General features: G+C 41.5%; 1 protein-coding gene across 3 annotated transcripts; it reads left to right on the top strand.

Moving 5' to 3' along the window:
* Positions 1-894: 894 nt before the first annotated feature.
* On the top strand, positions 895-15,333 carry dpysl4 (dihydropyrimidinase like 4). Of its 3 annotated transcripts, none has more exons than XM_070927490.1 (15): positions 895-1,182; positions 6,253-6,341; positions 7,373-7,557; positions 7,647-7,811; positions 8,464-8,525; positions 8,656-8,736; positions 8,837-8,905; positions 9,300-9,420; positions 11,140-11,296; positions 11,417-11,558; positions 12,502-12,586; positions 14,183-14,268; positions 14,369-14,548; positions 14,886-15,051; positions 15,242-15,333. In XM_070927490.1, the coding sequence occupies exons 1-15, from the start codon at positions 895-897 to the stop codon at positions 15,331-15,333; spliced, it is 1,968 nt and encodes a 655-aa protein (XP_070783591.1). The 3 variants fall into 3 exon arrangements, with proteins under 3 accessions (XP_070783591.1, XP_070783593.1, XP_070783592.1); XM_070927492.1 differs by lacking the exon at positions 895-1,182 and adding an exon at positions 4,108-4,146 and having other exon boundaries at positions 14,886-15,056; positions 15,250-15,333; XM_070927491.1 differs by lacking the exon at positions 895-1,182 and adding an exon at positions 4,108-4,146.
* Positions 15,334-15,843: the final 510 nt, after the last annotated feature.

Raw genomic sequence — 15,843 nt, forward strand, 5'->3', positions numbered from 1 at the left:
TAAATTTATATAAATACACACACATGACTTAAAGGAGTCCTGCACAGATTCATCTTGTGACTCCTGTAGCTCTAAGAAAACTAAAAAATCCAAATCGATGCAGCAGAACCAGAGAGATCCTCTGTTTTATTCCACACATTCTTATTCCTTGTCAAACCTGGTGCCTACATTACCCACAATGCACCTTTCCCTCTGACAGGGATGGTATGGTAGATTGTGGTGTGTTATGCTAGTAGCGGCTAATGTAGCCTGCAGCAGAGAGCAGCTGCAGAGGTCTGGTCAGCTTACTTCTTCCTAACTCCAACAGATTGTTTTCAGTTTCAAACTTGTCATCTTCAACCGACGCTGACTGACATCACTTGAGGACATTTATCAGACGTCACACAGCTCCCTTTGAGACACTGAAGGCTTTATACTACTTTAAAACATCTGCAGGAGAACTCCCAACACCTGGAAACACACTGATCACCTTTAACAGATCCGGACAGTTCGTCTCTTCCTGTTTTGTTTTGTTTTTTTTGTTCAAATGTTTCCTTCATAAAGTTTCAGACTTGCAGTTCTTCAGATGTGACAGAGACTTCTTGGAACTGTTTGTTCAAAAGGAACTCTGGCAACCTCTCATGAGAATCTGATTGGTTGAAGATTTGGGTGTGGTGTCATTTAAACAATCTTCTCCTCCTCCTCCTGTCACAGCTCCTCGCTGTCCTTCAGATTCTGCTTGTAGGAACTATCGTTTCAGTTTGAGGTCATAGTTTGAGGCCCCTCCTCCATGGCCTCCTTTTTACTCTCCTCCTCCTTCTTTTGGTCTGCTCATTTATCGCCTGAGGTCTTCAGCCAACCCTCCTCTTCCTCCTCTCCTTCGTCTCCTTGTCTGGTCTCAAATCAGATCTGACCATGATGTCTGAGAGGAGATGTTCTCAGGACGACGACTGCACCTCTCTTCTCTCCCGGCTCGGTTCGGATTCTCCTCGTCCTCGGATGAAGTATGGAGGGATGTTCTGCAGCGTCGAAGGAGCTTTTGAGAACAAAACCTTGAACTTTGAGTCGTTCAGTCCGCAGATGCAGCGACGCCGAGCCGCTCGATGCCGAAACGATGGCCTTGATGGAGGAGACGCAGCAAGAGGAGGACAGACGGTGGTGTTTCCCTCTGGACACGCCCGGGAAAACTACAGCAAGAGAGAGGTTAAATTACTTATTTTTTTATACTATTTTTTTTTCAAAGTGTCCGTCAAGTTTGTGACTGATTCATTTTTGTTTTAGAAATGAAAAACAAGGATTGAAAGTATAATTTATTCAGATGCTGAAACGATGAACTGCTTGTGTTGGCTGAAATCTGAAATCTGATGAATGTCAGTTTTCAGCTTTTAAATGAGTTTGAAAACAGTAAGAAGAAGAAGTCCTCAGATCTCTGAAGCTGCTGAGACCACCTGGTTAAATAAAGGTTATATAGATCCTTTACTTCAGTAAAAGCAACAATACTACAGTATACAAATACTCCATTACAAGTTAAAGACCTGCATTCAAAATTCTTCAAGTAATATCATCAAAATGGTCTTTATAGTACCAAACATACTGTTGAAAAACGAATATATTATTATATATGACATTATATAATGTAAATATATATATATAATAAAAATATAATTATAAATCCTCCAAATGAAATGATCAAATAAGTTGTTTCATCTGTCTGTGACATCTGAGCCTCACATAGCCAGGAAAGATCTGGCTCAACCAAACGTCGTGCTGGGAGGGAAGATAAAAACGTTCTGGCTTGTTTTTCTTTAAACCAATCACAAGCGTTTTGGGCGGAGCTAAGCCCCAAGTGTCTGAGGGCAACTTGTTTTGGTGGAACATTTGTTCGTGGGGAGGCGAGGCCTGGCATTAAAATTGTTAAAACCCTGCTAAAGAAAATGTCACATAAATAGTAAACGACATATGTAGACTGTGTGATTTTACAACTTTTATAGTTAAAAAAGACAAAAATAACTTGATCATCAGTGTCCTGAAGGTGAAGCCTATTTATACTTTCGCTCTGGAGGAGCTCACTAGACCCATTAAAACCACTGATGATCCAAATCTTTGTCAAAACTTAGGCTGCTAGCTCAGAGGTTGTTTATGTTGGTTCAAAGTAGTGACGGGGAACACGTAATTAGGGAAAGGGACGGAGAATGGGACTGAAATAATCAATGATCCAGTTCAGAGATGGGAGAAAGAAAGAAAGATCATTCCATGTTTTTCCATCTGAGCATGTGCAGAGAGATTATTACACACAGAGATAAATCCTCACAATTACAATTATTTTGTATTATTATTTAATAATTATAGCCATTAGGAAAATATCCCCAAAAATTTAATAAAATATTAATATGATATCCACATACTTTTACACAATTAATATTTAATTATTTTAATGAATGAAACATGAATGTAACAATAATTATGATCCAATAACAACTTATTCAGCATAATGAGTACTTAAAGTATATTTTGCTGGTTACTGTGCTTCTACTCAAGTAATATTTTGAATGCAAGATTTTTACCTCAATGGCGTACCTTTACATTATACTGGTACCTTTACTGATGTAAAGTGTCTGAGTACTTTGTGTTTACATGTAATCAGGTTATTGATCAGTTTATAAAGTACGATATATTATTACAGATGTTGAGTTGTACACAGTTGTCTTCTTCACAGACATTAATTAAATGCATTATTTTATTTTATATATATAAACATTCTTACACCCTTAAAATTAAGAGGGCTTCACGACGCCCCATGTAGCTTTGGAGACCCCTGATGGGGGTGGGGATCCCCATGTTGGGAACCACTGGATTAAACTATGAGCAGCTCCAATTTAACAATATACTGTTGTTTATGCATGAATATTATATTACTAATACTGATCAGTAATAATATTCCAAAAATACATATTTTTTGACAGGGTCCATTCTGCATCATGAGTACTTTTACTTTAAATACATTGTGCTGATAATACTTCTTTTACTTGTAATGAAGTATTTTTACATTGTTGTATTTGTACTTAAATCAATAACTAACTAATAATCACACAAAATAATAAATCAATTCATAATTACAGGGATAGGTCTGTCTCCTCCACAGCAGATGGACGACCAATCAGCAGTCAGTACATAAAATACTTCCGGGATATCCTTTCAAAATAAAGGCTGTTGAGTTTTAATTTGTTAGAATGATTAAAGTTTAATGCTTTATTTTATGGTTATTTCATGATCATTTATTAGGTTCCTAAAATTTGGATCTAATTGCAGAGATGATGTCAGACCTCAGTGTGTGTTTTAAATTATAATCAGCCTTAAAAGAAAAGCTTAATTTAAGTATATTTATTATTCATTTATTAGTAACTTTACTCTTCATACGCGTTGACTGACTAAACACTCCAACACCTGCTGGTCAAACACCTGCTCATTAACATGTCACAGAGCTACCTGAGTGAACTGAGATGTTTTGTTTGTATAATTTCCCCCCGGGGATCAATAAAGTATTTCTGATTCTGATTGTCTGTAAATTATTAGTCAGTCAATTGTTAATCCATAATCAAAATAGTCATTTGTTGCAGTCTGATTCAAAATAGTTCAAACTGAGCTCCACCTCAACAGTAAAAGTTTTTACATGAATGATGAAGAATCTGCATATGAAACACGGGCGAGACTTTGGTATCTGAAACGTTCTGGTTTCTGTTTGTAGTCCGAGCTGTATTAACCAATCACGTTTTAGCGGGCTTTGGTTGCATGCAGGTAAACAAAAGAGGCTGAACGCATTGGCCGGAATGTAATCCCAGGCTGTCTCTGTGAAGATGTAACTTTCTATCAATCAATAGAGATCAGCAGTTTATTAGCTACTGTAGATGTGTAATCAACCCTCAGCGACCCGGCTACAGAGAAACAACGACTTGTAAATGAAACCTTAAAATATGGGTGTTTGTCTCCGCTTTTATTTTGAAGCTGCACAACGGAAGCCGTATGTGTGTGTATTGTTGGCAGAGTGACGTCAGAGCTGCCGGGAACAACAATAGCAGACTGTGAGTGTGTGTGTGAGCAGATCAATCAGCCGATCTTAGATCGATCAGGATGTCGTTCCAGACCAAGAAGAGCTGCGCGAGGCCCACGGTAGGTCTAACCCGAGCCGGGCCGACCCGAACCGGGATAACGTGGATAACGGGATGATGGTGGGCCAGTGAGGCAGGATGCTGCAGCTCCGCCTGTCAATCACCGCGCCAGACCGAGGCTGACCGGGGACCAGTCTGAACGGGGCGGACCAGTCTGACCGTGGCAGACCGGGCTGGACCGGGCCGGACCAAGCCGGTCAGCCTGCTGGTGTGTGTAGCTGCTGTAGACCCGCCCCTCCCCGCCCCGCCCCGGCTCGGCTCGGCTCGGTTTGGTTTTAAAGAGGCGATGAAGTGAAGCTGCAGTGATGCTGAGAGATGAATCAGCTTAATAATAATAATAATAATAAGATGTTTTATAAATAAAAACAAACAAATGTAGAAAAAGATTCAAACAGAAAATATAATTTATATTAAAAACTGGTGCGTTCAGTAAAAGTGGGACATTTAAGCATCGCCTTGTTTTGACATTTGATTTTAAGGTCCTGTATGGAGTTTTCAGAAAGTCGTTTTTAACGACACGGGTGGCCGTGAAGTGAACGGCAGTCAGCATCGTTGCTCGTTCCCGTAGTCTGTAGGTGAGCGAGCTAAAACAGTGAAGTGACCAAACTGATTTATATCATATTCATAATCACGTTACTATCTGTAATGTTATTGACTACATTTTATTTGGACCATTGGCTCTGTGATACAGACTAGCTTCCCGTTTGCAAGTTACTTCATCAGCTAACGTTAGGAAGCAACCAACACCAGATCCATGCTATATAGCTAGCTGGCTAAACCTTATTCAAGTTCCTCTCTCCCACCAGACTAAGACTAGTTTACTGCCATGTTAACTCATCATAAAACACACTTCATTCAAAGGCAACAAAAGCAAACTAAAACTCACCAAAACCGTTGTGGTTAGTCTTTCCACAGTTCCAACAATCACCAATTCAGTTGTGGTCTAGATAAATCCATAACCCACTGAGTTGGAGGTGAAAATAACGCGCCACACTGTGTTCCCCTGCTGCCTCTCTGGGTTAGCTCGCAGTCTGTAGCTGAGCAGCAGCTCTCAATCAGCCAAATAAAATGACATAAATCTCCCCCCCAAAAAACAACCCTATAACATTAATACACATTTGCTTTGTACCGTTTCATCATTTATTGTTGGCTAAAATCAACGCTGTTTGTCATAATACATCAGTTAGTATCATGGATCAGCTATCCTCAGGTAGTATTTTGCTAGTCATATTGTTAGCGAGCAAGCTAATGTTGGCCAGCTAGCTGTAACTTAGCTGCTGCATGGATCTGGTGTTGGTGTTGTGATTTGCAAATGACAAAAGTGAGCTGTTTGTGTTGTGTTGTGTTGTGCTCTGTGTTTGAGTGGTGCCTGTCTTTTGGTGGCGGTAGCGGACTGAACTAAACTTAAGCTAAGGTATGTTTAGCCAGCTAGCTGTAACCAGCTATGTGGCATGTATCTGGCACTGGTTCCTTCGTAATATTAGCTGATGAAGTAATTTGCATACGGCAAGCTAGTTAGTATAACTATATATATATATAAAGTATATATATATTATACTAAAGTATAAGTCCCTGGTTCAAATAAATATAGGATAGTAACGTTATTCTAAATATGATTTTAAATCACAGTAAATCAGTCTGTTGTATGTCACGTCACTGTTTTGGATGATGCCCACGATGCTCGCTTGCACCTACAGAGTGCGAGCAACAGGATGCTGCCTGCAGTTCACTTAACGGCCACCGGTGTCATTAATAGTGACTTTCTGAAAACTCCACATAGAACCTTTAAATGTATCTGAATCTTAATGTTGTATATGAATGACAATAAATTCTGATCCTTCTTTATAACCAAATTTCCTTAGACAATACATTGTTATCAGATCTTTTTAGACTTTCAAATGTCACAATGGGTCAAAAAAACTCCAGTCAGGCTCAAACAAAGGATGTGTTCGTCAGATGTCTTTGACTTCCTGTTGAAATTTTAATTAGGTTTTATTATCTCATAGTAACTAAACCTCTGAATGTTACGGTGTGCTGTGGTTTAATGTCAGCTGTCTTATGTTTTTAATATTCAGACTGTTGACTTCTTCTGTCTGTCTGTATCCAGGGCGACCGTCTGATCATCAAAGGAGGAAGGCTTGTCAATGATGACCAGTCGTTCTACGCTGATGTCTACATCGAGGACGGGACCATCAAGTAAACATATTGATATCAATCATCACAATAATATTAATAATTATTGTCTGTTCAGCACAGTTTCACAGTGATTCAGGCTTTTTTGTTGACAGTGAAGGTTTTGAGCAGCAAGCACTCGTTCATGTTTGACATTTTTTCACTGAACACCTGACCTCCAGGTGTGTTGTGGGTAGACCTCAGATACCTGTTAGTTTGACTTTGTGTCATGTCTGTTAGTTTGACTGCATAAATATAAACACGTAGATAACGCATCGGGCTTCTGAGATGCGTCTCTGCCGCCATATTGCAGCAAATAGTAGAAAATGTCAAATGCACACATAAACATGCAACTGGGGGAGATATTAGAGTGATGTGGCTACCACGTAGAGGCAAGGGCACCTTGGCAGTGCACAGGAGGTGAACTGGCACTTCTCCAGCTACCAGTCCAAACTCCACACTGTAGTCCGTGTTGGATTTGAACCGGCCACCTACTGGTTCGCAAGCCAAGCCCCCAAGGCTACTGCTTTGTAAATAAATCTCAATAGTATGAATGTGTGACTTAAAATGTAAATTAGCAAAATATGAATATTTCACTATAAATGTAATTAAAAACAGAATTGTGAAGCCTGCCAGAAATCTTCATTCATTTCCAAATAATAATGATATACAAAATTATATCATGGCAGCCATTTTACAATGCAGTAAGAAAAAAAAGAGTTTTATTCTATTCTTCTAGTTCTATTTTTAAGTATCCTGTATCCTAAATACATTTGTATCAAACCAAACTGATATAAATAATATGTGATATAATATATTACAAATAATATGAAAATTCATCGAATTATGATTAATTTAATTGTGGCTAGACCTACTGCCTTGACAGACTTACATGCATTAGGAGGCCTGGTTTCCCCCAAAACCAATACAGCAGCCGTGTAGACAGATTGCTGCAATGAACAGCAGCGGCCATTGAGGTATGTATCTAATATGTACGTGAATATGGTTTGACTGTCTCTGACATCATCAGACTTCCTATCATGTGTCCTGATCAGACAGATTGGTGAGAATCTCATCGTCCCATCGGGTGTGAAGACGGTGGACGCATACGGTCAGCTGGTGATCCCCGGAGGAGTCGACGCCAACACCAACCTGCAGGCTCCGCAGAAAGGCCTGAACCCGGCCGACGACTTCTACCAGGGAACCAGAGCCGCCATTTCTGGAGGAACCACCACCATCAGTCAGATTATTACGAATAACATTCTCATACTCATCAATAAGGCTTCAGGCAGAGCACAGTAGTAATAACAGTGGTGGTTGTATTTACAGTGGACCACGTGCTGGTGGAGCCCGGGACAAGTTTACTGTCAGCGTTTGATCAGTGGAGGGAGATGGCAGAGCAGAGGGCATGTTGCGACTTCTCTCTACACCTAGACATCACTCGTTGGCATGAAGGACTGTACGAGGAGCTGGAGACACTCATCAAAGATAAAGGTCAGAGGACGGTTTACTGATCATCACTAAAGACACAAAAAGACAAAAACACAACCAGGAGACGAAACAAAAAAATAGACAAGATAGAACCAGAGATCACGTGAACTGGAGTGACCCTTTTGCTTCCAGTTAGTTACATAAGAAATTTTAGATTGATGCTGATAAAACTTTCTTAACATAATTTAAAATAATCATAGATTACAACACACACACAGAGAGAGAGACTGGACCAGAAGACAAACAAACACCAAAAATGTCTGAACAGTCCAGAACAGACCAAAACATACCAGAACAGATTGGAACAGACTACAGAAGGGGACTCACATTAGGACTGTTGAGCCAGTTGTGATTTGGTTGTGATAACTGATCGGACCAAGTTGCTGCAGGTTGGCATCTATGTTTGTTTTGGTACAAGAAAACGCAACAGTTGGCAGTGGTGGATTTGTGGTGGGCTGCCTACCTCCAGAGATCCAGTGTTAACTTACCAGTGGTTCAGTGTGTTGTCTCGTGTATTTACTCAATTGTAAGGTTTATGCTTCTTCCTAACTATCAAACACTAGAACATCTCTGCAAGTTAGTGGAAACAATACGTGTTTTGAATTTAAGAAGGGGCATGTTCAAGCTAAAACAGGGTTTTGTATTTGTGTTTAAGGTGTGAATTCCTTCCTCTTCTTCATGGCCTACAAAGACAAATACCAGAGCTGCGACTCTCAGGTGAACTACAGTTAATTATTGTTATTATACTTATTGTTTGTTTGTTTGTTGTTGGTGCTGAGGTTACAGTTATCATGCGACAATGTTTTCTCTTCATTTCACTGAATGTGCTCCGTTTTCGTGTTTTCAGCTTTATGAGGCTTTCGGGGTCCTCCGGGATCTTGGAGCCATTGCACAGGTCCATGCTGAGAATGGTGACATCATTGATGAGGTAATGCATCCTGACCAATGAGACAACAGATCTTGCTTTTTTCAATATGGTCACGCTGAGACAGTCAATTTATACTGGTTTAAACTGGTTTGTGTTTCAGGAACAGAAGAAGCTTCTCTGTCTCGGCATCACTGGACCTGAAGGACACGTTTTATCTCACCCTGAAGAGGTACATACACCTGTAACACACCTGTAATTACACCTGAGACACCTGTAATGCATCTGTAATACACCTATAACTCACTTGTATTTACACCTGTAGCACACCTGAGACACACCTGTAATTACACCTGAGACACCTATAACTCACTTGTATTTACACCTGTAGCACACCTGAGACACACATGTAATTACACCTGAGACACCTGTAACGCACCTGTAATACACCTATAACTCACTTGTATTTACACCTGTAACACACCTGAAATTACACCTGACACACCTGTAACGCATCTGTAATACACCTATAACTCACTTGTATTTACACCTGTAGCACACCTGTGTGCGAGTTGTCATGTTGTGTGTGGCTGATAATGTGTGCGTGTTGTCATGTTGTATTTCAGGTGGAGACTGAGGCAGTGTATCGGGCCATCACGATTGCCAAACAGGCCAACTGTCCGCTGTACGTTACCAAGGTCATGAGCAAATCTGCTGCTGATGTCATCGCAAAAGCCAGGAAGAAAGGTGACATCATACCCTTTGATCCAGATTAGGGTCAGACTTAACTATGAATTTATTTTAGAGTCCACAGGTACTGTCCTTGACCTCCAAGATACACTAAAGAGTCAACCAAGACAGTCCAACAATGTCCAAAGCTTTCAGCATCTCAAGGTGAATCCCATCCAAATCGTCTGTCACTGCAGAGCTTTTTGACTTCCTCAGTGATGTTTCTGCCAGAAAAATGAACAAGTCTCTCCCCGAGTCTTCCAGCTCTCCCTCTAATGTTTTCCGTCCAACAATATCCTCTCTCCTGATCAGCAATTCTCCTACCTGCTGAAAACCAGCTGGACTAAGTTCTGCGTCCTTCTGACGTTGTGTCAAAACCTCTTTGAGGCCAACTCAAAGTCCTTCTCCATCGCCTCCCTGAATTTCACCCCACCAGAGTTTTTGCTTCAGTGACTACAGAAGCTGCAGTCCACCTGACCTCCTTATACCTGTATATTGCTGCAGGAGTCGCCTGGGACGACCAGCCTGAGAGCACTGATCTTCAGCTTGACGTCCTCCTTCACTGCTGTTGGGTACCAGCTGGTTCCTTCTGACCACAACCCTGAGCGGCCCCTCTGCAATGGAAGCTTTGAACATGGCCCACTCAGACTTAATGTCCCGGACTTCCCAGGGCACTGTTGTTTCCCACATGAGCTTTAACGTCCCCCAGCAGAACTATGGAGTATCCACCTTAAGACGAAGCTTTTTGGTGCACAAGCCTAGACAACAGTCAGAGCTTTACTCTCAGTGAACCTCTCAAGAAAACTCTAAAACTCTCAGCCAGGGGTTCAAGTATATCTCTACACCCGACTGGTGCCTTTCACTCTGGGCAAAAGAGCCTCAAGCCTCTCCAGGAGGAGGCAACTGGCAGTGCACTTGATCCTTGCAGGCAGTGGTCATGAAAGGCACCTTTGGGCTGATGGGTGCAGGCCCAGCCACCAGGCTGCTATTGTTTTGGCGACCACTGAAGCTGCAGTCCTTCTGGCCATTTGGTACCTGTCCACTGCTTCAGGAGACCCCTGGGCCAACCAGGCCCGAAATCTTCCTTCTTCAGCTTGACGACTTCCTCAGGATTCCTTCTGACCACAGGTCAAGTTCTTAACATGGCCCATTTTAATTTCATGTCCCCAATTTCCCACCAGATGCATGAGAAATTCCTCCAGAGGTGGGAGTTTAAGTACCTTCCCAACCAGAGAGGTAACGTTCCCCATACCTAGAACCAATTTATGATGCTTGGGGTCAGCATGCTTTGGACCCCGCCCCTGCCTGCTGCCTGGCCAACAATGCATCCAACCCTAATGCAGTGTCAAGAACCGGCCATCAGATGCTTGCTGGCAAGCTCCCCTCACAGGTCTGGCATGGGGGGCTGTCTCACTATCTAGGCAAGGTGCTGCAGCTCCGACTCCATTCAATTTTATTTATAGAGCTCCAAATCGTAACATTAGGGCACTTTTCATATATAGCAGGTCTAGACCGTACTATTTATAATATTATTTACAGAGACCCAACAATGTTGCCATTCCATTTAGGGTCTTTGAATCACTCTGGGACCAATTTGCTTTGGAAGACCCTATTAGAGCCTTTTGCTCCCAGGGTCACAGGGACACACGAACCCCTCCACTAAAATAATTTGGGGATTCTTGGAGAGGTGCTCAGACTGATGTTGTAGGTTAAACATCCTCCTGTTTCTGTCTTCAGGTATGGTGGTGTACGGGGAGCCAATCACAGCCAGCCTGGCCACTGATGGCTCTCACTATTGGTCCAAAGACTGGGCCACAGCTGCTGCCTTCGTCATGAGCCCACCTCTCAACCCTGACCCTTCAACTCCACAGTACTTGACCTCCCTGTTAGCATGGTTAGTATGACTCTACCTCCATGTTAGCATAGTTAGAATTAATGTAGCCTCACCTTCCACCTCAACAATCTAGGTGTTCCAGGTGAGCCTAATAGGTGCTTGCTGTGTGTTTTTTTCCAGTGGAGACCTCCAGGTGACGTCCAGCGCTCAGGCCAGCTTCTCCACAGCTCAAAAAGCTGTCGGTAAAGACGACTTCACTCTGATCCCAGAGGGAACCAACGGGATTGAGGAGAGGATGTCTGTGGTGTGGGACAGAGCTGTGGTAAGATAAGTCCTCTCCACACCATGAAGAGTACAAATGTGGATAACAGATAACTTGCAATAGTTGTGTGACAAATTAAAAAAAGAGAGCCAAGAGAGAAGTTCAAACCCCTACACCTACTATCTCACCTCTATACAGCTGACCAATTGTGAAGTGGGTGTGATGTCAGGTTCAGAGAATTACAGGATTTGTCCGCCATAGAAAAGGAGATTCAACAACAATCAAACAAGCACTTAGTTTGAAACAAACTAAAGTTTTTATGCTGCTGTAAAATGGAAGTCATGAATTTGTTTTCGGTTCAAAGAGACAAATGCACAATAAGCTCTGAATCTGATGCCAATAACGGTCCCCATAATTGTTGTAACGATCCGATACACTGGACCAGCATCTGTGTAGCCTTCATTAAGGGGATCAGTTCTCGGCCAGACGTGACGATCAACATTCAAATAGTCTGTGTCGATTCATTGTTTTTGCTATTGGTTACATTAATACAGTTATGGCAGGCCGCCATCTCAGTTAATAAGGGCAGCTACAGCATCACTGAACGTGTGACCTTACATCAAAAAATTATTCCAATGATGTGAGGTTTAGTGAAAAAGAGCTCTGGTGTAACATTTGTACACGGTATCAGCAAATACTTTAGATACTGGATTCTGTATCAGAAGAGAAAAAGTTGGATCCGAGCAGCACTACAAAATATTGAATAATATTGTGTTTCTGCAAAATGCTTCATAAAACATCCCTTTTCTCCTGTTAGGGAGTTTTTGTGGATTTTGTCTTTAAATTCAGACTCTAGAGAATGTATGTAAACCCTAAGTTTTCCAGTTTCCACTTCACTTCCCATGTGGAGACCTTGCTAGTGAGCAGCTTCTTCCTACTTACTGATGTAACTTACACATATTGTTATACATATAAAAGGTTTTTGTCATTCTGTTCTCTGCAGTCCACGGGGAAGATGGATGAGAATGAGTTTGTCGCAGTAACGAGCACCAACGCTGCTAAACTCTTCAACATTTACCCGCGCAAAGGTATCACCTGGAGAATATAAAGGCACAGTTACTGCACTACATTTACTGACAAGTATACATTTTTATACAGGTATAAAAGAGGACAGGTTTACTTTATCTGTGATTTATCTCCTTTTTACCCAGGATGAGATGGTAACAGAACTGTACTTTAATGTAAAAAAAAAAAGCTGGTGACCTTTGTTGCATGTCATACCACCCCCCTCCTCTTTCTCTCCCGTTTCTGAAAGTTTTTCATGCTACTCTGTTATTGGCCAGAATACGTAAAATGATGTTCCAATGGAGAACTTCCTGACCAATCAATAACCAGGATACAATACAGACATTGTGTTGGTCCAATGATAATACTACTACCAATACCACTAGTACTAATACTAATTTCATCTTCACTCCACTGTATTGTACGTGAGTGTAACGAACTGGAAGTAAAACGATAGATTCATAATCTCATACAGAAGCATATTTAAAAAGAAAGGAACGTGCAAATTGCTAAAACTATTTTTAAAAACATCACTATAAAATTACATTTTATTTAGGCGTTTTCAACAGAGTCAAAATTTTTTACATTTTATTTACATTTACTGTTTTTTATCGAGCAGTAGCTAGCTACTTGCGTCAGCAATGCAACAGTTAGCTTGTTGTAGCAGCCCCCAGCCCTGGAGGACTATTAAGCTAACGGCGAGAATGGACTTGGACTGGGGGGGGGGCGGCAGCACGCCACCAGGGAGTGGATGGACAGCTCCGCTCTGCTGGCGCAGCATCAGGCCTTGGCTGTCCGGACTGGACCCACAGCAGCACCAAATTCTGTGACCCAAATCGGAAGTTAAACTATACTGCCAAGTCAGGGCTTTCTGACAGAAAGCCTTTAAACTACATGGTTAGGTTTAGGCACCAAAACTACTTGGTTAGGCTTTCTGGCAGAAAGTATGTGATATAGACACAGAATCTCATGGGTCACAGAATTTGGTATAACACCGGTATGGGTGAGATTTACAAGGCTATACATTATGAAAGGGTATTAAAGTGAAAGGGAACATTATTTTCTAGTTCCATTTATTGTCATTTTACTGTTTTACTGTTACTTTGAGGATTTTGGGATCACTTTACTAGATAAAGGTGAAACTACACACATTTTCAAACATTTTTTAGTGATGTGTTTGAAGTAGTTTGCAATATGAAAACCCAACCGGTCAAAGCAGATGACTGCCCACCTAGAACCCGGTTCTGTTCAAGGTTTCTGCCTGTTAAAAGGAAGTTTCTCCTTGTTGCTGTCGCCAAGTGCTTGCTCATGGTGGGAACTGTTGGGTAATAATATTATTAAGAGTAGACCTGCTCTATATGTAAAGTGTCATGAGACAACTTTCGTTGTGGTTTGGCACTATATAAATAAAAATTTAATTATTATGTGAATATTGCTTTACCGCCAGTTTGTCACACTGGGTTGGTTTCCTCCAGTCCTCCCCAATATTTGGAGTCACCAGCCGCCACTGGTTCATGCAAATATCCAGCAGCAGTGATGTTAGTGTTTTGTTTAAAACAATATTTAGATATCTGTAACACAGTAGACTATTATCTGGTATCTGTCCTCAATGTGTTCAGGACGGATCGCTGTAGGCTCAGATGCTGATATTGTAGTCTGGAACCCCAAGGAGACACGAACTGTTTCTGCAAAGACTCACAACCTGGTAACAACACATCAATCTGCATCATCCATAATCAAAATTCATCATTAATCATCATAAACTGATCATCATCTTCCAAACCATGTTGCCCGTCTATGTGTAGACGGTGGAGGTGAACATCTTGGAGGGTTTGGAGTTTCGAGGCGTGGCGTCAGTGGTGATCAGCGGCGGTCGAGTCGTTCTGGAGGACGGAAAACTCAACGTGACTGAAGGTTCAGGACGCTTCGTCCCCAGGAAGGCTTTCCCCGATGCCGTCTACAAGAGGATCAGAGCCCGCAGCAAGGTAACATAATGGTTAACCAGATAACTACCTAAAACTTTGACAGAGGATCACACAAGGTAGCAAGATAACTAAACAACTGATTAACAAATAAACCAGCTTACATACTGGTTAACCAGTTAACTATATACAACTTGGACAGAGGATCAGAGCATGCAGCAAGGTAACTAAACTACCAACCAACTAGTTAACCACCTGAACATAAGTTGTTTACAGATAGAGGCCAACAAGCAACAACTAACAGGTTTAGCCTCTATCCTCTGGTGGATGAACTACTTGATCAGTAAACTAATTGACTAGTTAACTGATCAATCAAAGACGTTTTCTCTCCTCATCTCAGATGGCCGAGGCTCGCGGGGTCCCTCGTGGAAACTACGATGGTCCGGTCCATGATGTCATCAGTATGACTAAATCAGTCCCACCCACTCCAACCACCAGGGGCCCCCCCTGTCCGAAATCCCAGACTGGTCCCCGAAACCTCCACCAATCAGGATTCACCCTGGCAGGTAATGTTCATACATGCAGGACACACACGTATCTGCAGTATTCTGATAAATAATCTGAGCATTCTGGGTAAACATTTTGTAGTTTAGACCACACATAGTTTATACAAACAGCACCTGAGTATGCAGTTAAATATGAAGAAAAAAATCTAATTATTACCATCACTGATTCAGATCTTCTTCATCTTCCCAGGAGCTCAGGTTGATGACCACATACCCCGTCGCTCTACCCAGAGGATTGTGGCGCCGCCTGGTGGACGATCCAACATTACATCCTTATCTTGAAACAAGAATCAAACTGTCACTTTGATTTGGTCCAACAAAAAGTTGAAGTGTCACCTTTACTACAAGACCAAACCCTACTACAAGCTTACAACTAGTGCTACACCCTATAACAATAGTACTTTATCGACTACTGAACCCTACAACAACCTCATACATCCTACAATGGTAGTACTTTAACTAGTACTTAACCGTCAAAACTGAAGTACTGCAACTAGAACAAAACCCTACTACAACCCCAAAGCTAACATTAACCCTACTACAACACTACAAATTCCATAACAGTACTTTAACTAGTGCTGAACCTTACAAACCCTTTAACTGTACGATAGTGCTAAACCTTACAACTTAAGTACTTAAGTAGTATAAATCCTACAACAACCCTAGTATTGAACCCCACAATTCAACAACTAGTTATAAACCCTATGAGTACTAAATCTTACCATAATTGTACTTCTACTTGTATCAAACCCTACAACAACCATCCAACTACTATTAAATTCTAAAGAAAAG

This window comes from Enoplosus armatus, chromosome 20 (assembly GCF_043641665.1).
Source record: "Enoplosus armatus isolate fEnoArm2 chromosome 20, fEnoArm2.hap1, whole genome shotgun sequence".
Lineage (NCBI taxonomy): Eukaryota > Metazoa > Chordata > Actinopteri > Centrarchiformes > Enoplosidae > Enoplosus > Enoplosus armatus.